Source organism: Rosa rugosa, chromosome 2, assembly GCF_958449725.1.
Source record: "Rosa rugosa chromosome 2, drRosRugo1.1, whole genome shotgun sequence".
NCBI lineage: Eukaryota > Viridiplantae > Streptophyta > Magnoliopsida > Rosales > Rosaceae > Rosa > Rosa rugosa.
This window is the reverse complement of record NC_084821.1, coordinates 69,873,572-69,893,816: the sequence shown is the minus strand read 5'-3', so window position 1 is coordinate 69,893,816 and position 20,245 is coordinate 69,873,572. Positions and strand designations below refer to the sequence as shown.

Here is a 20,245-nt window from a genome sequence, read left to right as displayed (position 1 = left end):
GGATTTACTGTTTGATGATGTGATCCTACCACTCTGTTTATGAGATCACCGATTACGATGAAAGCGAATCAGTCGGGTGGGTCTGGTCGTTTCAAATGTTTCTTGTACTTTTCAATTGACTCAGGTATCTTATTTAACCTAGACGACAAGGTCTATATGATGATGTGGTTTAATTTCATTTTGATATATTTCGTTTCGATTAATCCGGGTTGGGATGTTACACATAGATTAGTGTGATTTGAAATACAACTGCTGTACATCAGAAACTCAAAATCTGTGTGATTACATACAGAACTTCTGTATCACCAAGGATGTGTTACATTCAATGAATTTCCTATATGATGAACTGTACAAAAAGAAAGACTGAAGATTTATTTCTCTTCGTCATTTGTACATTTAAATTCCTCTATGATTCTGTCATACAATTGAATGATTCATTTACCGTCCAGATAGAATTGTGACTGTTACATCATTAGCGGTATGAAGATTCTTTCCGCTTGATGATGTATCCCCCATGGGAAGAAGTTCAGTAATAAAACCAGGTTCTTTCGGTTGGGGCATCAAATAATTCTCATTAGACAACATCAATAAAACAGTTGACATAGTTGGTCTATCATCCATCCGTTGCTGCACACACAAAAGAGCTACTTGAATACATCTTATCACTTCATTGACAGAAGAAGATTTCTCTATATGGGCATCCAGCAGTTGCAATGGATTTCCTTCATTCCACAGATTCCATGCCTGAAAAAAGTTGAAGCCAACATCATGAAAATTGAGCTAGTGTCAGAAGAGCGAGTACATATCATCATGTTTCATTTGCATGTGCACTTACATGTCCTAGAAGATTGAGGTCATGTTCAGGGTGATGAAATCCTGAATTCTTTCTGCCACTTATTATCTCCAAGACCAACACACCGAAGCTGAATACATCTGATTTCACAGAGAAGTGTCCACTCATAGCATATTCTGGAGACATATAACCACTGTGTGCCAAGCAAAGAATTCATGTCAGAATTCGTTAAATCGTAGCAATGTAAAATTGAAATATATACTCTTTGAACACTTACTATGTTCCGATCACTCTCCTGGTCATTTGTTCAGTCTGTTCTCCCCCAAAAATTCTTGCTGTTCCAAAGTCAGAAATCTTGGACTTCATCTCACTGTCTAGTAAAATGTTGCTTGCTTTGAGATCTCTATGGATAATTCTCAGCCTGGAGTCTTGATGAAGATAAAGTAGTCCTCGCGCAATTCCCATAACAATGTCAAAACGTTTCCTCCAAGTCAATACTTCTTTTCTTGTTCTATCTAAGAAATTTATTGTGCAGAAAGGTCAATCCAAATTTATAATGGATAACCAAATAAATGAGGACAGAGGGCTGCAGATATACAAACCAAATAGGAATCGGTCCAAGCTCTTGTTGGGAAGGTACTCGTAAATAAGCATTTTTTCTTCTCTTTGTATACAGCATCCCAGGAGCTTCACAAGATTCCGGTGTTGAAGCTTTGCAATCAAGACAACCTCATTCTTGAATTCTCGGAGGCCCTGTCCAGAATGCATTGACAGTCTCTTCACTGCAATTTCTTGCCCAGAAGGTAATATTACACCCTACAGTGTATCATATTGGATTTAGCAACTTAGTCATTCAAGGAGCCATTTTACATATTGTTCTTATGATAAGTCCATAACATTAATAAAGAACTACCTTATATACGGTACCAAAGCCACCCTCTCCAATTTTATTTGCTATGGAGAATTTGTCAGTAGCAGCTGAAATAGAATCAAAATCCAAAATAGGTAACTCGAGGTCCTCTTCCTGCATTTCTTCTCTGTGTACTTGATACGGAGCTTCTGTCCTTTCAGCTGGTTTATTGAAAATTAATCAGTAGGAGAAGAATAAAAAAATGAAGTGCAGTAATTTAAGGAATTTCATAAACTTTAATACCTCTCCTCTTTGTCTTCCTATTCCGATTAATGATGCAGACAACAACACCAAAAATAAGCGTCCCACTAAGTGATGAAATGACAATGGTGACAACCACTTTCACTCGCTTTTTCTTCTTAGCATCAGCAATAGACTCTAAGCAACCAATAAACTGAAACATTAGTCACTATGCTTTGTAACTAACTAATTATCAGTATATTTCATGCACATATACACAGTATTAACTTGCACAAACTAAAGCAACTTAATATGAAGGGTGAAGCAAGACAATACATACCTAGTTCTTTTCTTGCCATTCGAATATAAATCTCTTCTCCACCATCAGGATAGTTTCTCATATCAACCAATTCATCAAACCACATAACACAGTCTCCCCCTCTTGCATGAATATCAATCCTAGTATAAGCCATACAAGAACAGTTCTTCAAACACTCTGCCTCACATTCCTTGAGGCTCAAACTCCTGTTTGCAAACAGGAACGAATTATCTGGCAACTTCAATCCCTTGTACCTAACAAAGCCATCTCCATTCTTACAATCCAAGTCCCAATTTCGCACACAGCCTCCGGTCCAAGTGAGCTGCTGCCATTCCTGTGGTGACTTGGGAGCAAATCCTTTCAAACACATACAACTAGGACCTTTGGAGTCACAACTACCATAAAGACCGCAGATTCCATACCCATCACAAGTGTTTTGTTGAAGTGTCACCACACCACCCCATTGATTGTTGCTTGCTCTCCAAGTAAAATATTCAACCGAGCCATCTTGATTCATCACAAACCTTGATAAAGTAGAATTGTCTATAAGTTCAAATGTGTAATAGACCTCTTCACTGCTTATATTGAACATTGGAGTGAAAATCGGATTGGACTTGAGCTCATTGCTACCACTGAATCTGACTCCATCCCAAGGCCCCCATCTATATAGCTTCGCAGACCTTTTCGTAACCACCAACTGAGGTGCTTGAGCAGGCCTTTCCACACTGAAAGTAAATTCTCCGGCAGAGGGGTCACTGGAGGACAACCATGACGTCATATTCCGGTTTAAACCTGTGACCAAATTCCAGCCAAGCTTCATTTCCGGCAACAAAGTGTCTGTTATGTCATCAAAACTCTGCCAAATCACATACCCCTCTGCATCTGCACCACTTTCATCTCTCAAGATCAGATTGCCATTGTCCAAGAGCTGCAATATGGGACTATTTAAGACCACAGATACATTCACAGACCACACAATCAGAGACTCATTAGTGGAAATCGAAAACCCCGAAGAGCCTAGAGATAAACTTGCTGAAGAAGAACCAGGAATAATAGGGTTGTTTCTGTTGGCCACCCAAACCACAGTTTGAGGGAGAATATTCTTGTACCAAATACCCAAGAAACTGTTTTTTGAGCTTCCGGGGGTGAAGAACCCAAGCTCAAAGCTTTGGCTTGAAGACACCAAAGTCTGGCCATTTGTAAAAACCTGGTTTGGCCTCAAAATATCTTCTGCAATTGAAACTAGTGAGTTTGAAGACAGCAAAATGTAACAGAAAGCTAGCAAAAGAGGGTAGCCCATTTTGGCTTAAAATCTTTAATGGTATGAAAATAGAAGCAGCTAGCTGTCTGTATAAGATTAGTTGATTACTAGTACAATACAATTCAATAACGATTTTGATTAGTATTTCTGGTTTTTATGTGGACAAAGTCAGATTGAACTAATGCGCGTACTCTACCAAGTCAAAGGGTTTACATAATCATGTGAATATGATTTAGATTTGATCGACTAAATAAGAATAAACAATATTATTAGAGAGGAATTTTGCCTCTTTTAGTACAAAACTTCTTATTTATTAAATGATTTAAATCGAAACTTGAAAGAATAATAAATTTTGCAGCATCTATCTGTTGAACTTTCATTTTCTTCTGGATATGATAAAGGATGGTCGCTTCAGGAACCAAGGCTATTTGTCAGCCACAATGGACCAGAAGACTTCTTCTGTCTTTGAGCTAATGTTGACAATTAAAAGTTGCAAATATAATGTCAGAAGTTTCAACTCTTGGGGGTGATATGTATAGTAGTGACTAGTGACCAAGAACTAATATAAATTTCATTTTTTCACAATTAAAATCAGATTGTAAAATGAAACAAGGATTTCTCTTCTACGTTGCCTTGTAGACGATCCGTTTATACACAAGAAAATTGTCATATTTTGTGTGATATACAGATATATAGGCTATGTGTTGTAAAAGGAACATAGAAAGTGTTTCAGAAAATGGAGAGAGCTTTGCTTCTAAGAACTTGAGAGAGAGAGAGAGTTTAGATGCAGATAATAAGTGTAGTATTTTCTGTTTTTCATCTTCTTCCATGTATGAGAAATGGACTACATATGTAGTGGAAGACAAGGAACATATAGCCTAAAGTCCTCCATAAAACAAGGACCCTTAAAGTCCTCCTTAAAACATGGATCCCCTAAAACTAGGAAAGAGAAAAGCATCTTCTAATATACAACAATTTACATGATATAGCCATAATAGTTTACAACACTCCCCCTTGGATATTTCATGTCAATAGTGTTGCTTAGGTTGTGCGCTTCTAAGTTGCCTCATCAAAAACCTTGCCAAGTAATAAAAACCCTGTGGGAAAAAACAACCTTGGTCGAAGGAAAAAAAGAGCACAACGCGCATGAGTGTGGAGTAGTAATATCACAGCTTCGGAGATAAGTGGAGTCTTCTTATTAGCACCATAAGTAGGTAGTATGTCTACGAGAGGGATGCATTTAGATTTGCTACACCAAAACCTTGCCCGGTAAACCCAGTGGGAAAAACCCGTGGTCGAAGGGAAAAGATGAGCAAATGCATATATATTGAATCAAAACATCTTCAGGATGTAGTATAAGTGGAGCGACCATGCTAAAGATGTGCCTCGTTAAAACTTTGCCAGGTATAAAACCCAGTGGGACAAAATAACCCTGGACGAAGGACAAAAGAGTACACGATGGTCAAGTGGGTATGCTTCTGGATACTCCCCCTGATTTCAACTCCCCCTGAAAATACATGTTAGGTAATTCAGATAATTTACGTAGACCAATACCTTGTACATGCTTCTGGAATGTAGACTTTGGTAGTGACTTAGTGAAGAGGTCTGCACGATTGTCTTCAGATCGAATCTGCTTGACTTTAATTTTCTGATGCTTCTATTGTTGCTGATTGAAGAAGAACTTTGGTGCAATATGTTTGGTGTTGTCTCCTTTGATGAAACCCGTCTTCATTTGCTTGATGCAAGCAGCATTATCCTCGTGGATAGTGGTTGGTTCATCAATGGTGGAATGCAGCCCACATGTGCTTTGTGATGGCTCTCAACCATATACATTCACGTACTGCTTCGTGAAGAGCTAGAATCTCAACATGATTCAAAGAGATAGCAACAAGGGTCTGTTTTGTAGACCTCCAAGAAATTGCAGTATTCCCAATGGCAAAGACATAACCAGTTGGGGAACGCGCCTTGTGCGGGTTGATAGATAGTCTGTATCAGCATATACAACAAGGCGAGCATCATTCTGAGGATCAAGTGGGTTTGATCCATTCCTTGATGCATAGGGATAGAATAAGCCCATGTTCGCCGTACCTCTACGGTAGCGAAAAATGTCTTTTATGCCATTCCAGTGGCGGCGTGTTGGCGCAGAGCTATATCTAGCTAACAAGTTCATATCGAAAGAGATGTTCTGTCTAGGGCATTGAGCCAAGTATAATAATGCTCCTATTGCACTTAGATATGGGACTTCTGGCACCAATATCTCTTCGTTATCACCAGCAGAACGATACGGTTCTCTCTAGACTTCGGACGACCATGGGTGTGCTTGTTTTTATCCTTATTAAAGCATATTAACATCTTCTGGATGTAATTTGGTTGATGGACCAAAATTTCATCTGCACTTTGCTCGGGCTCCAGGTCGAGACAATAATTTGTTCTCCCAAGGGCTTTCATCTCAAATTCCGACTTCAGGTGCTTTGCAGTTTCCTTGATCTCTTCAGGAATATCAATCAAATTCATGTCTTTGAAAACATAGACCGCCATAATTGCAAACCCGGAATTTGTTTCCTTAATAAACACGCATGGGCGTAGTTTATTATTCACATATCCCATCCCGATCAAATATTCACTTAGACGGTTATACCACTTCCGTCTAGATTGTTTTAATCCATAAAGTGAACACCTCAAAACTAATGGAGAACACGTTCCGTGGTCTAGAACTATTTGCATTGGGTACCTTAAGTCCTTCAGGAACTTTCAGGTATATCTCTGTATTATGATCCCCCTAGAGATAAGTTATGACCACATTCATAAGCTGCATATTCAGTTTTTCAGAAACTACCGAACTGATAAGGTAGTGGAACGTTATGACGTTCATTACGGGAGAATACGCCTCCTCGTAATCAATCATAGGGCGTTGAGAAAATTCTTGCGCCACTAGACGAGCTTTGTGTATCACAATCTCATTTTTCTCATTACGCTTCCTTATAAATACCCATTTAAATTCTACAGGTTTAACATGGGGAGGTGTAGGAACAACAGGTCCAAAACACCTTTCTCTTTGTCAAGGAATCTAATTTGACCTGGATTGCTTATTTCCTTTTTGGCCAGTCGTTTCTTCGTTGACATTCATCAACGGAGCAAGGTTCGATTTCATCTCTTGTTTTAGTTTCGGTGGCCACCGCAAATACAAACACATCATCGATGATAATCTCATTCCAATTCCAAATCTCACAAAATTTACCGAGATTTCTCTATTCTCGGGAGTGGGTTCAAATGTTGGAGCGTCCCCCAACGTCGTCTCTTCTAGGACGGACCCATAATCCGGATTTATCTCGTGAGATGAATCAGTTTGAGATTGCGATGTCAAGAAGATTTATTTGTGCCGAGTTTACCCTCTTCTGGGGATAAGAATCTTTCGAACCTAATGGTCTACCTCGCTTCTGGGCAGGGACATATGACTGGTTAGCCGCCATGTTTGTACCTCTTCCATCTGGGATGACATGTCATACGGGGACGTCTATCCTTACAGGCATATTTGCAGCAAGTATATGTGATCTGGTCACTTTAGCTAGATCAGAGAAAGCGTCTGGCATATTTTGGGCTATACTTTGTAGATCTAGAATTCTCCGCACTTCACTATCGCATTGTGCGGTTCGGGGATCAAGATGAGACATAGTGGGGACATTCCACGTCAATTCACGTCGTTCATTAGGAACGGTAATGTTCTTATCTCCCCCTAACGGCGGGAAGACTGTCTCATCAAAGTGACAATCTGTAAACTCTCCGGCATTATCAAGTCTTATGGACTTTATGGGATAATCCGAGTGGTGAGCCACAATTTCATGATCTGGGCGAGAGTTTAGCAAAAGTAGCATTTTCTTGTGGACAATAGTGTAACATGTGATCACTTTGTCGATACATCAACCACAACCATGAAATATTTAAATGGTCCGCATGGTGGTTAGAAAGGTCCACAAATTTTCCTTGCATTCTGTGCAGAAAAATGGTGTGTGTATATACTAGTCTTTGCACATGATGGTCTAGAGTTTAACATTCCTAACGATCGAGCAAGTTTGGCATAATGTGTTACTAAACACAAGACCCTTATTCAGAAGGGGATGCCCGTGTGATAAGTTGAGGATACAGTGCATCATACTTTGACCTGGGTGTCCCAAATGGTCATGTCATAGCAAGTAGTTGCTCGAATAAGTTAGCTTCTAGCTAACAGATTTCAATTTCTCCAATATACGCTTCTGGCTGCATATTGAAAGGTTATGCAAAGATATTACACTCATTTTTCTCAGTGGTTTCAACATGATAACCGTTGGCTCGAATATCCTTAAAATTCAATAACGTTCTTCTGGAACGTGGAGAATATAAGGCCTTATTAATGGTAAATTCAATACCATTGGACAACATAAAGTGGAATATGCCATAGCCCTCTATCAGGTTGGATCGTCCTGATGCAGTTGTCACAGAGGTATGAATAGGCAATAAGTTTGAAAATATCTCTGATCTGGGAGTATGGTGTGCATAATATCACTGTTAGCCAGACAACAAACTTCTCCATAGAATATGCCTATTCATTTATTTAATTCAATGGATCACATGTATAAATAAATTTATTGAATTAAATATATTCGAACATAACCACATTTCTATAATCCAAAATAATTGAAAACATAAATCACCAAAATCTGAAGATGTTTCATTCATTAAGATGAAAATATGGCACAAGGGGCCAATTATATCCATGTCTTCGAGTTCTAATTCTCGGTATGTTTAGTAACTTCCTGAAAATCCATGATCTCTAGTGTGGAATCGATGGAAAATGACTCTTCAATAAAGTTGGTATTTCGAGTTCCACGACTGGCGAAATACTCATCTACTGCTTCGGCTATCGCACAGCAGGTGCGGGACCAACAGTTAATTCCTCCACATTGATGACAAAGATTATGCTAATTTTGGTGGCGACGAGCCAGACTAGTGTTCCTTTCAACTCGGGCTTGCTGAGCTAGGGCATCACAATTCTCACCACATGGGCATTGGCCATGTGGAGCTGGATTACGTGCTCCTTGGCCTATTGGGCCTTGGCCACCTGACTGACGGTCATGTGGGTTATTTTCTTTCTGCCAATCATGTCTTGCTTCAGGCAAGAAAATGGTCATTTGATGGTTAAAGCGCTTTTCCAGAGCGACCCAGAGAGTCTGTGCATCATCTTGATCGGATACTCAGCTTGGAGTGCTTTCTCCATATGTTTCTTTATGAAAATTATGGTACTCGCCTTAAAAGCCTCTCGGGCGACATTGTCAACATTGATTATTGATCTCATCTTCTTTGCAGTTAGATGAATTATCACATCTTGAGTCCACTTTAGATAGTTTCTTCTGGAAACCTCCAAAGCAACAAAGTCAAGTTTGTTGAGATTTGGCATTTCTTACAGGAAAGGAACAAATAATCTTAGTGCTTTGGGTAGTATCGTCCATAAGCAACTAATAGGAATTTCAGGTTCTATAACATGGTATGGAAAATCGGATTAAACATGTAAAATCTACTGGTTTTATCATGTGTGGTGAATTTATGAAGGAAACTTCAAGTTTCTTAAATGGCATTATCGAAACTACAGGTTCGATATGTGAATGAACTACTGGTTCATTTAGAACTTCTAGTTCATTAGGTACCTGCATTTTCTACACATATATTCTAGTGCGAAATTTATACAAGTAACACAATAATATTGAATAGAGCAAATTTAAATAATATCTCACAAATTGAATAAATGGAAATCACAAATCAATTGAGATATTAATTGCATGCTAGTAATATAACATATTAATTATCACACAATTATGTGAATAAATGCTTCTGGCAATTAATTACACATATGAAATATGGTGAATTTATTTACAATAGCCATAATGACATGCACGTTGTCTGGGTTCAAATCTCAGTAGAATCAAATCATTTTTCCTTTTATTTGGTTCTGCTGGACCAAAGAAAGAGTGGGCTTGATAATAAACTCTACAGGGTTTAGCTGCGAGCTCGTGACCCAAGCTTTCATGCACTAGTCAAAGAGTGTGTGAGGCATGTTGGGCTGCTAGGTCCTGCAGAGGGAGAGTAGGCCTGCTGGGCTCAAATTGGTCTTTGTCATGGCAACACATGGCGAGCTTCTGTTATGGTCTTGTAGCTTGGGCCTGAGCTTCTGGCTCGGGTTTGATTTGAGTTTCTGACTCAACCACATTTAATATTCACAATTATAACATAACCAAATTTAATATATGTTATTACATCATAACGGAAACAAATTAATGCAGGGGTTATGTACCTAAGGAAATGGGTTCAAATCTCATTAATGCTTCTGACATTTCGTATAGGTAATAAATTGAGCAAATGCTTCTGGCATAACTTTATGTAATAATCGCGTAATAATTTAGCCCATAATGCTTCTAGCATAAGGAATTATAATGGCATAATTCAAATTAGTGTAACCAAAAAATTAAGTCCATAATGCTTCAACAAAAATCACAAAAACATGATTGCAGCTTCTACTGAATAACAGTCGAAAGACGAACTGAAACATTAAGCAAAACTACCCAGAAAAATACGAAAATTTACAGAGATGCACTAAACACATAAGGGCTCCAGCATACAAAATTTGGTGAGTTTTGGAGTTGATTTACTATTTCAAATAAATACTGGAACACAGAGAACAGAAGGTAAAATGAAACAGCAAAATCGGTTTTTGTTTGGAAAAAACCTACTTGGTTGTAGAGCTGGTAGAGTGAAGTTGATTGAAAGATGAACTGCCTCTTCTCTGCAACCCAAGTTATTCACCTCTCCTCTTGTCAATCTGCAATCCGAATCGTAGAGCTATTCGTGCTGATAACGTGTTGTAAAAGGAACATAGAAAGTGTTTCAGAAAATGGAGAGAGCTTTGCTTCTAAGAACTTGAGAGAGAGAGAGAGTTTAGATGCAGATAATAAGTGTAGTATTTTCTGTTTTTCATCTTCTTCCATGTATGAGAAATGGACTACATATGTAGTGGAAGACAAGGAACATATAGCCTAAAGTCCTCCATAAAACAAGGACCCTTAAAGTCCTCCTTAAAACATGGATCCCCTAAAACTAGGAAAGAGAAAAGCATCTTCTAATATACAACAATTTACATGATATAGCCATAATAGTTTACAACACTATGCTAATTGATGAAGATTATAGGCTGGAGGAGACTTGGGAGAAGGATTGTTTTCTTTTGCTTTTGGCTCTCTAAGTTAACTTGTATTTATAGATTATTGTGATTTGAAATACAACTGTTGTAGATTAGAAACTCAAAATCTGTGTGACTACATGCAAAACTTCTATACCACCAAGGATGTGTTGCATTCAATGAATTTCCTATATGATGAACTGTACAAAAAGAAAGACTGAAGATCCATTTAACTTCATCATTGTACATTAAAATTCTCTGTGATTCTGTCTTTCACTTTGATGATGCATTTACCGTCCATCTTGAATTGTGACAGTTAACTCATTAGCAGTATGAAGATACTTTCCACTTGATGATGTATCTCCCATGGGAAGAAGTTCAGTAATAAAACCAGGTTCTTTCGGTTGGGGCATCAAATAATTCTCATTAGACAACATTAATAAAACAGTTGACATAGTCGGTCTATCATCCATCCGTTGCTGCACACACAGAAGGGCTACTTGAATACATCTTGTCACTTCATTGACAGAAGAAGATTTCTCTATATGGGCGTCCAGCAGTTGCAATGGATTTCCTTCATTCCACAGATTCCATGCCTGAAAAAAGTTGAAGCCAACGTCACGAAAATTGAGCTAGTGTCAGAAGAGCGAATACATATCAAGTTTCATTTGCATGTGCACTCACATGTCCTAGAAGATTGAGGTCATGCTCAGGGTGATGAAATCCTGAATTCTTTCTGCCACTTATTATCTCCAAGACCAACACACCGAAGCTGAATACATCTGATTTCACAGAGAAGTGTCCACTCATAGCATATTCCGGAGACATATAACCACTGTGCACCAAGCCAAGAATTTATTTAGCATTCGTAAAATTATAGCAATGTAAAATCGAAATATATACTCTTTGAACACTTACTATGTTCCAATCACTCTCCTGGTCATTTGTTCTGTTTGTTCTCCCCCAAAAATTCTTGCGGTTCCAAAGTCAGAAATCTTCGACTTCATCTCACTGTCTAGTAAAATGTTGCTTGCTTTGAGATCTCTATGGATAATTCTCAGCCTGGAGTCTTGATGAAGATACAGTAGTCCTCGCGCAATTCCCATAACAATGTCAAAACGTTTCCTCCAGGTCAATACTTCTTTTCGTCTTCTATCTGAGAAATTAATTTTGCAGAAAGATCAATGCAAATTTATAATGGATAACCAAATGATGAGGACACAGGGCTGCAGATATACAAACCAAATAGGAATCGGTCCAAGCTCTTGTTGGGAAGGTACTCGTAAATTAGCATTTTTTCTTCTCTTTCAATACAGCATCCCAAGAGCTTCACAAGATTCCGGTGTTGAAGCTTTGCAATCAAGACAACCTCATTCTTGAATTCTTGGAGGCCCTGTCCAGAATGCACTGACAGTCTCTTCACTGCAATTTCTTGCCCAGAAGGTAATACACCCTACAAAGTATCGTATTGGATTAAGCAACTTAGTCATTCAAGGAGCCTTGTAGCCATATATATTTTAAGATAAATAGAGAACTACCTTGTATACACTACCAAAGCCACCCTCTCCAATTTTATTTGCTATAGAGAACTCCTCAGTAGCAGTAGAAATAGTATCAAAATCCAAGATAGGTAACTCGAGGTCCTCTTCCTGCATTTCTTCCCTGTGTACTTGATATGGATTTTCTCTGCTTTCAGCTGGTTTATTGAAAATTAATCAGTAGGAGAAGAATAAAAAAATGAAGTGCAGTAATTTAAGGAATTTCATAAACTTTAATACCTCTCCTCTTTGTCTTCCTATTCTGATTAATGATGCAGACAACAACACCAAAAAAAAGCATCCCACTGAGTGATGACATGACAATGGTGACAACCACTTTCACTCGCCTTTTCTTCTTAGCATCAGCAATGGACTCTATCCAACCAATAAACTGAAAAATTAGTCACTATGCTTTGTAATTATCAGTATATTTCATGCACATACAACTTGCATAAACAAAAGCAATTTGATATGAAGGGTGTAGCAACAGCTCACATATACCTAGTTCTTTTCTTGCCATTCGAATATAAATCTCGTCCCCTTCATCCGGATAGTTTCTCATATCAACCAATTCATCAAACCACATAACACAGTCTCCCCCTCTTGCAAGAACATCAATCCTAGTATAAGCCATACAAGAACAGTTCTTCAAACACTCTGCCTCACATTCCTTGAGGCTCAAACTCCTGGTTGCAAACAGGAATGAGTTATCCGGCAACTTCAATCCCTTGTACCTAACAAATCCATCTGCATTCTTACAATCCAAGTCCCATCTTCTCACACAGCCTCCAGTCCAAGTGAGTATCTGCCATTCCTGTGGTGACTTGGGAGCAAATCCTTTCAAACACTCGCAACTAGGACCTTTGGAGACACAACTTCCATAAGGACCACAAATCCCATACCCATCACAACTGCTCTGTTTAAGTGTCACCACCCCACCCCACTGATTGTTACTTGCTCTCCAAGTAAAATATTCAGCCGAGCCATCTTGATTCATCACAAACCTTGTTAAAGTAGATTTGTCTATATCTTGAAATGTGTAATAGACCTCTTCACTGCTTATATTGAAAATTGGAGTCCATACCGGATTGGGCTGAAGCTCCTCGCTACCACTGAATCTGACTCCATCCCAAGGCCCCCATCTATTTAGCTTCTCAGACCCTTTCCTAACCACCAACTGAGGTGCTTGATCAGGCCTGTCCAGACTGAAAGTAAATTCTCCGGTAGAGGGGTCACTGGAGGACACCCATGATGTCATATTCCGGTTTAAACCTGCGACCAAATTCCAGCCAAGCTTCATTTCCGGCAACAAAGTATCTGTTATGTAATCAAAACTCTGCCAAATCACATACCCCTCTGCATCTGCAGCGCTTTCATCTCTCAAGATCAGATTGCCATTGTCCAAGAGCTGCAATATGGGACTATTTAAGACCACAGAGACATTCACAGACCACACAATCAAAGACTCTTTAGTGGAAATCGAAAACCCCGAAGAGCCTAGAGATAAACTTGCTGGAGAAGAACCAGGAATAATAGGGTTGTTTCTGTTGGCCACCCAAACCACAGTGAGAGGGAGAATATTCTTGTACCAAACACCCAAGAAGCTATTTTTTGAGGTTCCTGGGTTGAAGAACCCAAGCTCAAACCTTTGGCCTGAAGATACCAATGTCTGACCAGTTGTAAAGACCTGGTTTGCCCTCAAAGTATCTACTGCAATTGAAATTAGTGAGTTTGAAGACAGCAAAATGTAACAGAAAGCTAGCAATAGAGGGTAGCCCATTTTGGCTTCAAATCTTCAATGGTATGAAAATAGAAGCAAGTGTCTGTATAAGATTAGTTGGTTACCAGTACAATACAATTCAATAAAGATTTTGGTTAGAATTTCTGGTTTTTATGTGGACAAAGTCCAATGACTAATGCGTGTACTCCACCAAGTCAAAGGGTTTACATAATATATGATTCGTTGAAGTGAACATGATTTAGATTTGATAAATTAGTAATAATAAACAATATTAGAGAGGGCATTTCCCATTTTGATACTAAACTTTCTTACTAATTAAATCTAAACTTGAATGAATAATAAATTGCGCAGCACCTATCTTCTGGATATGATAAAAGACGGTCGCTTCAGGAACTAAGGCTATTTGTCAAAATTCTTCTTCTGTCTTCATGCTAATGTTGACAATTGAGCCTTGCAAATTTAATGTGAGAAGTTTCAACTCTTGGGGGTGATATCAGTAGTCAGACCAAGAATACTAAACATATCTTTTTTTCACAATTAAAATCAGATTGTACAGTGAAACAAGGATTTCTCTTCTATGTTGCCTTGTAGATGATCCGTTTATACACAAGAAAATTGTGATCTTTTGTGTGATATACAGATATATAAGCTATGCTAGATGATGAAGATTATACCTTACACTACCTAGGATCTAATATTGTGATAGTTACTTGGTTTACAGTGAATGACTCGTCTTGCTTGCTTGAGGATGACTCTGTTTCTGGTTTCCTTCCTAGGCAAAAACCGGGGTTTTTAGGCTGCGGTAGTGGTGCATTTTCACTACTTAACATCAGAACCACAGAGGACATTGTAGGCCTATCTTCTGCACGCTCTTGGACGCATAAAAGCCCAACCTGCATGCATCTCAACACCTCAGATTCCGAAAATGAAGCACCAACTGAAGAATCTATTATATCCAATGCACGACCTTCATTCCACAACTCCCAAGCCTGCAAAAATTCATAGCATTTCTTTGTTAGTAGTTATAAAATTAAATGACATTACAATATGCACATGATGTTGTTTCACTTACATGTCCTAGGAGGTTTAGCTCATTGTTTGAATAATAAAATCCTCTGTTCTTTTGACCACTAACAATCTCCAACACTAGAACACCAAAACTAAATACATCTGACTTGATTGAGAAGAGGCCATCCATTGCATATTCAGGAGACATATAGCCACTGCAGATCATCGAAAAAGTCAAATTAGTATGTATGGTCTAAGCATGATTTATTAAAATTGAAAGCTTAGTATGGTACTCACTATGTTCCCACTACTTTTTTTGTATTGGCTTCTGTCTGATCCTGACCAAATATTCTTGCCATTCCAAAGTCCGATATCTTGGGGTCCAATTCTCCATCAAGTAGAATGTTGCTTGCCTTGAGGTCCCTATGGATGATCCTGAATCTCGAATCCTGATGAAGATAAAGAAGTCCTCGAGCAATCCCACATATAATGTTGAAACGCTTTTGCCAATCCAGCAAATACCTTTTCGCTTTATCTACAACCATTTGCAACTTAAAACTCCATTCCAACTCAAATTGGTTTGTATGTAGAAAATTAAAGAACTGCAGCTATTAAATAAAGGTGAAGTTGAGGCATGCACTAACCGAATAAAAAAGAATCGAGGCTTTTATTTTCCATGTATTCGTAAATCAGCATCTTTTCATCCACATCAACGCAGCAACCGAGCAATCGAACAAGATTTCTGTGTTGAAGTCTTGCAATTAACCTTACTTCGTTTTTGAATTCTTCAGTTCCTTGTCCAGAGTTTTTTGAAAGTCTCTTCACAGCGATCTCTTGACCTTCGACCAACCCCTGCATTAGCCCCAGATAACCATGCCATGTTACCTCTTTCTGTGCATTTGCAAATTCTTTTAAGATTCTAGTGATTTGTAACATAATATTTACCTTGTAAACACAACCGAAACCTCCTTGTCCCAGTTTATTTTCATCAGAAAAGTTGTCCGTAGCCGCTACTACAGAGCTGAAATCAAACAAAGGCAACTCTAGGTCATCATTGCTCCTGTCACCAGAGTAGTGATCCTTCTTACTTGAGACTACCACACTGTTTAGCAGAAAATCCTGGCTTCTTTCAAGCGGACCTGTTCAGAAGTAAGCAAAACATAGAAAAACAAAAATTTGGTAAATTTGTCTGTTAGCTAGGTTTTCACTTGTTGAACATGTATAGAACTTCCTTTTGTACCTTTTGATTCTCTCCTATTTAAAGTGCTACCCGAATTCCTCCTCCTCCGCACAAAACAGATAATAAGACCAGCTGATAGCAGAACGGCAATACCAACTACAATGCCGACGATCATAATTATTTTTGTTTTCCCATCACCATCTGGAATCAAATTATCATACAAGTGGTTAGTGACACTGAATCTTGTTACAATTTACTGTGCACATGTTACGGATCATAAGTTTACAAGTTTAATTTGATTAGTGCTGGTGATCAGACTCCACATTTACTGTTTTTGATTGGCAGCATGAGTAAAAATATGTACAAGATCAATTACATGCAAAGAGGTACCAAGACACCAAATTGATGTGGAATCATACCTACCCACCAATAAAATTGACCCACATTTCTTTCATTGTCCATATAATTGGTAGACAGTAACAGCTATGAACATAAATGAATCAATGGCAAGATTGTGAGATCTCTGACAGTAAATGTCTAATAAACCTATTTGAATTTCTCATCATATGAGGTTTACAGAGGTGCTCCCATATTAAACAAGAGTACGGCCCAAACGAAACTTTAAGGACGGACTCATTGGGGCAGTGAATAGTATGGTACAGACAACCACCTCCATTTCAAATTTTGTTCACCCATCAAATCCATCAAGCCTCTCAGCAAGTTCGAATACATGTGTCGTTGTATTTTTTTCTAAAAGCATCGTAACTAGGTGTTCGACAAATTTATTCAAATAAACTAGGAGAAAGTTAAATAGACAAACAAAATAAATTAGCAGCGGGTGAACTTCTACGTGTTGTCTCTAAATTAAAACTTTCCAATCCAACTAGATGAACGAACTCCGTATTCTTATAACACGCTATCTATAATGAGGAGAAAGTCTTGACTCTTGACTATTCATTCTCTCGAAGAATGCAAAAGACTCATATTTGAAAAACGGTGGTTTTAAAGTCCTATTTTCAAAGTATAAAATTGTCAGAAACGATCACAATAGACCGGTAAAAGAGAATTTTATCCCCTTTATTTGTAGGCTCCCACCGTATTATTGTCCCGCTTCTAATATTTAAACCATTTGCCATGGTATAATTTGTCCAAAGCAGAGAACGAAAAGGACCGCCGGCTCTAGCTCCACAAAACCTAAACCAAGTCAAAAATGTCGACCAACGAACGTTCAGATTTTCCTAAATCTGCCAAAAACGTTTATTCATGATTCCATGTGGCCAAGTGACCGTCCAAGAAAGCAGTTAGAAAAGAAAAATGACTCCAAAACTCAACTTTGCTTAGATTTATGGCTTAGATCACGCAACCACCGGTGATTGAGTGGAGCCTTTTCCAGTCACCAAGAAGCAAATAATTCCAAGCATGAATCACTTTCATCTCTTTGTCTACCACCAAATGACAAATGTTTTATGTGAAAGCATCACAACAAAAGTGGTCCAATTTCATGAAATTGACAAATATTGAGTCACACTTCCATGTAATTTCCCTTATTATTTTGTTCCTCATATAGTCATATTCAAGATCCATAAGTTCTGTGTCTGCAGGCTAACTGTTAATTAAAACTGATAGTTGGTATTAGGTGGGACGGCCGTGCCATATAGCACACTATATCTATGGACCCTTCATCTTATTTGAACAAAATAAAATTTTAGTATTCAAACCAGTCCTACTAGTCTTACTGAAAATTCTCCCCCTACCCCAGGCTGAAACGTCATCGATGGGTCAAGAACTTCTCCTTAATTACGAGGATATATATTAAGGAAGTGAAAAGGAGAGGAGGATGTTCCACAATATGTTTTTCACTTTTTCTAGTCTACTTTTTTGTTAGTTACTGACTGGCTACAATATTATATATGATGTTCATAGGTGTCATTTTTTCCTTTAATAATACACTATAAAATGACTAGAAACTTGTTGAAAATGACTTCAATTGATCGAACTTTTTTGGAGACCAGTAGTCAACATTAAATTTTTTGAAAATTCACATGCTCTGTAAACATTTTCAAGAAATTCGACCACCACCCTCTAGAGTTCAGACAGTACTATTCAATGACTATTTTAACTCCTAATTTGAACGAAATAAGATTTCAATCTAATGCTACTTAATTCTATGAGCGCTCTAGTGATCATATTTCTCAAAATTCTAAACGTACTAAATGAAAATTAACATGAATGATAATCTTAATAGAAAAGAAAAAAAAAAAAGATGATAGTCATGATAATAGTAAAGAAATATAGTTTAGGAAGAAGAAGATGGTACCTAGTTCAGAAGCTGCTAACCGGAGATAGAACTCTTGCCCGCCGTCGGCATAACTCCTCATATCCATCAACTCCTCAAACCACAACACACATCCACTCCCTCCATTCTGAATCCTCGCACTCGAATAACCACTGCACGAGCAGTTCCCCAAACACTTCACCTTACACTCCTCCAAACTCATCTCCATGTCCACCACCGCTCCGCCGCTCTCCGGCAGCTTCACATTCTCCACCTTCATGAACTTGTCCTTATTCCCACACTCCAGCTCCGTCTCTCGCTCACACCCGTCCGAGCCATCTCTCAAGCTCCACGCCGAAGGGTTCTTAGGTCGGAACCCCTTCATGCACTTACACACAGGCGAAGCGTTGGCGTCGCAGACACCATAGGGCCCGCACTCACTGTAACTGTCGCATTGGTCCTTGGGAGCGAACCAGTACTTGTTCCAGATCTTGCTGCTCTCGATCCACGTCAGCCGTTGGAGGTTGCCGGAGGGAGTTACGATCAGCCTTGAATTCAGAGCTGGATTAGTTTCATTGCCTTGTTCCGAAAACGAGTAGTACACTTCCTCATCATTTACAACGAAGTTGAAACCAATACCATTACCGGCGTTCATCTCTGGAACGCCGCTAAATCTCAGTCCATTCCAGGGCCCGCTCCGGTATATTATGGACTGTTTCTGCCGGAGGAAAACCTCCGGGAAACCGTGGTAGTCGAGCTTGAAGGAGTAATCACCTGTAGAAGGGTCTTCTGGAGTTTTCCATGACGATATGTATCTGTCCAAACTAGTATTCAAGTTCCATCCAAGCTTCATCTCCGGCAACAAAGTGTCTGTGGGATAGTCGAAGCTCTGCCAGAGAAACTTGTTAGGGTCGATTTCATTTGTTTCTTTGAGGACCAAATTGCCGGAATCCAAAAGCTGTAGGATTGGATTTTTAGAGACGCCAACAAATTGTGATTGATTGCTGGACCAAGAAACGTTTCCGGATTCATCCACAAGAGAAAGTTTTCCATCGTAACCGATTTTGAGACTGGATGAGTTGTTTGGGAGCGGGTTGTCTCTGTTGGCTTCCCAAACAACAGTTTTTTTTTCGATTTTCTTGTACCATATGCCCAAGTACCATCTTGAGACGTCTGTGCCTAGCTCGAAGAAACCCAATTCGAAAACCTCACCTGCGGAGACGAGGGTCTGGTTTGGTCCGAGAGATTCAGTTGCAGACAAGGTGTCTTTGGATTTGGCGACGGAGAAGAAAGAGAGTAAAGTGAGGAGAAGAATAACGGTGGAAAAGCAATGGGGCTTTGCTAAATCTCTCATTGTTGGTGAAAAGCATAGGGGAGTAATTGGGGTTGTTCATTTTGAAGAAGACATATATGGTAGGTAGTATTATTATATGCCTCTGATAGGCAAAGCCGCCAAGGAAAAGAGAGCTACTCTGGCAATGGCTCTTTATGAAATATGCATTTAAATAAGGCAGTGAAAAGAAACATACCATGTAAGCATGTATAACGTTGGGTTTGAAGGCATTTAAAATAATATGGCAGTTACTTGGATAGTTGGATTCTTTCCTAGTCTAACTTGATTTTGCTCAAGATTTGAATAAAGTTTTCCAAGGAAAGCTCGGTTGATTTGCCCAAAATTTATATTCTTTATTTTATTACTGGAATTTAATGATAAAATAAGTTTGAGCCAAGAAAATCATATCTAATACATTGATCGGTTAAAATATCATGCTCTGATTGTAAGTGTGATCACGTAATTCACTATTAATTGAATGATCACCAATGGAGCGTACCTAA

At 38.7% G+C, this 20,245-nt stretch overlaps 3 protein-coding genes across 4 annotated transcripts; all 3 read right to left on the bottom strand.

The window, feature by feature from the left end:
- Positions 1 to 117: 117 nt before the first annotated feature.
- LOC133729776 (G-type lectin S-receptor-like serine/threonine-protein kinase At4g27290) lies at positions 118 to 3,565 on the bottom strand. The gene is made up of 7 exons (XM_062157350.1): positions 2,224 to 3,565; positions 1,947 to 2,081; positions 1,707 to 1,864; positions 1,396 to 1,609; positions 1,071 to 1,308; positions 836 to 986; positions 118 to 744 (listed from the first exon to the last, which is right to left on the bottom strand). The coding sequence occupies exons 1-7, from the start codon at positions 3,500 to 3,502 to the stop codon at positions 439 to 441; spliced, it is 2,481 nt and encodes an 826-aa protein (XP_062013334.1). The 5' UTR covers positions 3,503 to 3,565; the 3' UTR covers positions 118 to 438.
- Positions 3,566 to 10,685: 7,120 nt separating this feature from the next.
- Positions 10,686 to 14,047, bottom strand: LOC133729777 (G-type lectin S-receptor-like serine/threonine-protein kinase At4g27290). Of its 2 annotated transcripts, XM_062157353.1 has the most exons (8): positions 13,558 to 13,714; positions 12,707 to 13,477; positions 12,446 to 12,580; positions 12,206 to 12,363; positions 11,910 to 12,120; positions 11,586 to 11,823; positions 11,352 to 11,502; positions 10,686 to 11,263 (listed from the first exon to the last, which is right to left on the bottom strand). In XM_062157353.1, exons 1-8 carry the CDS (start codon positions 13,580 to 13,582, stop codon positions 10,958 to 10,960), a joined length of 1,995 nt encoding a protein of 664 aa, XP_062013337.1. In that variant the 5' UTR covers positions 13,583 to 13,714; the 3' UTR covers positions 10,686 to 10,957. The 2 variants fall into 2 exon arrangements, with proteins under 2 accessions (XP_062013337.1, XP_062013335.1); XM_062157351.1 differs by having other exon boundaries at positions 12,707 to 14,047.
- Positions 14,048 to 14,456: 409 nt separating this feature from the next.
- Positions 14,457 to 19,874, bottom strand: LOC133729767 (receptor-like serine/threonine-protein kinase SD1-8). The gene is made up of 7 exons (XM_062157334.1): positions 18,452 to 19,874; positions 16,195 to 16,335; positions 15,900 to 16,093; positions 15,599 to 15,806; positions 15,252 to 15,489; positions 15,019 to 15,169; positions 14,457 to 14,935 (listed from the first exon to the last, which is right to left on the bottom strand). The coding sequence occupies exons 1-7, from the start codon at positions 19,761 to 19,763 to the stop codon at positions 14,627 to 14,629; spliced, it is 2,553 nt and encodes an 850-aa protein (XP_062013318.1). The 5' UTR covers positions 19,764 to 19,874; the 3' UTR covers positions 14,457 to 14,626.
- Positions 19,875 to 20,245: the final 371 nt, after the last annotated feature.

Coding starts and splice junctions, on each gene's coding strand:
- LOC133729776 (XM_062157350.1), bottom strand. CDS start 3,502: ATGGGCTACCCTCTTTTGCTAGCTTTCTGTTACATTTTGCTGTCTTCA. Junction 1,610..1,706: donor GCTTTGGTACCGTATATAAG/GTAGTTCTTTAT, acceptor GATACACTGTAG/GGTGTAATATTACCTTCTGG. Junction 1,309..1,395: donor CTTGGACCGATTCCTATTTG/GTTTGTATATCT, acceptor TAAATTTCTTAG/ATAGAACAAGAAAAGAAGTA.
- LOC133729777 (XM_062157351.1), bottom strand. CDS start 13,985: ATGGGCTACCCTCTATTGCTAGCTTTCTGTTACATTTTGCTGTCTTCA. Junction 11,503..11,585: donor AGGAGAGTGATTGGAACATA/GTAAGTGTTCAA, acceptor CTTGGTGCACAG/TGGTTATATGTCTCCGGAAT. Junction 11,264..11,351: donor ACCTCAATCTTCTAGGACAT/GTGAGTGCACAT, acceptor AACTTTTTTCAG/GCATGGAATCTGTGGAATGA.
- LOC133729767 (XM_062157334.1), bottom strand. CDS start 19,763: ATGAGAGATTTAGCAAAGCCCCATTGCTTTTCCACCGTTATTCTTCTC. Junction 16,336..18,451: donor GTTAGCAGCTTCTGAACTAG/GTACCATCTTCT, acceptor ATTTGATTCCAG/ATGGTGATGGGAAAACAAAA. Junction 15,490..15,598: donor CCTCGATTCTTTTTTATTCG/GTTAGTGCATGC, acceptor AAATGGTTGTAG/ATAAAGCGAAAAGGTATTTG.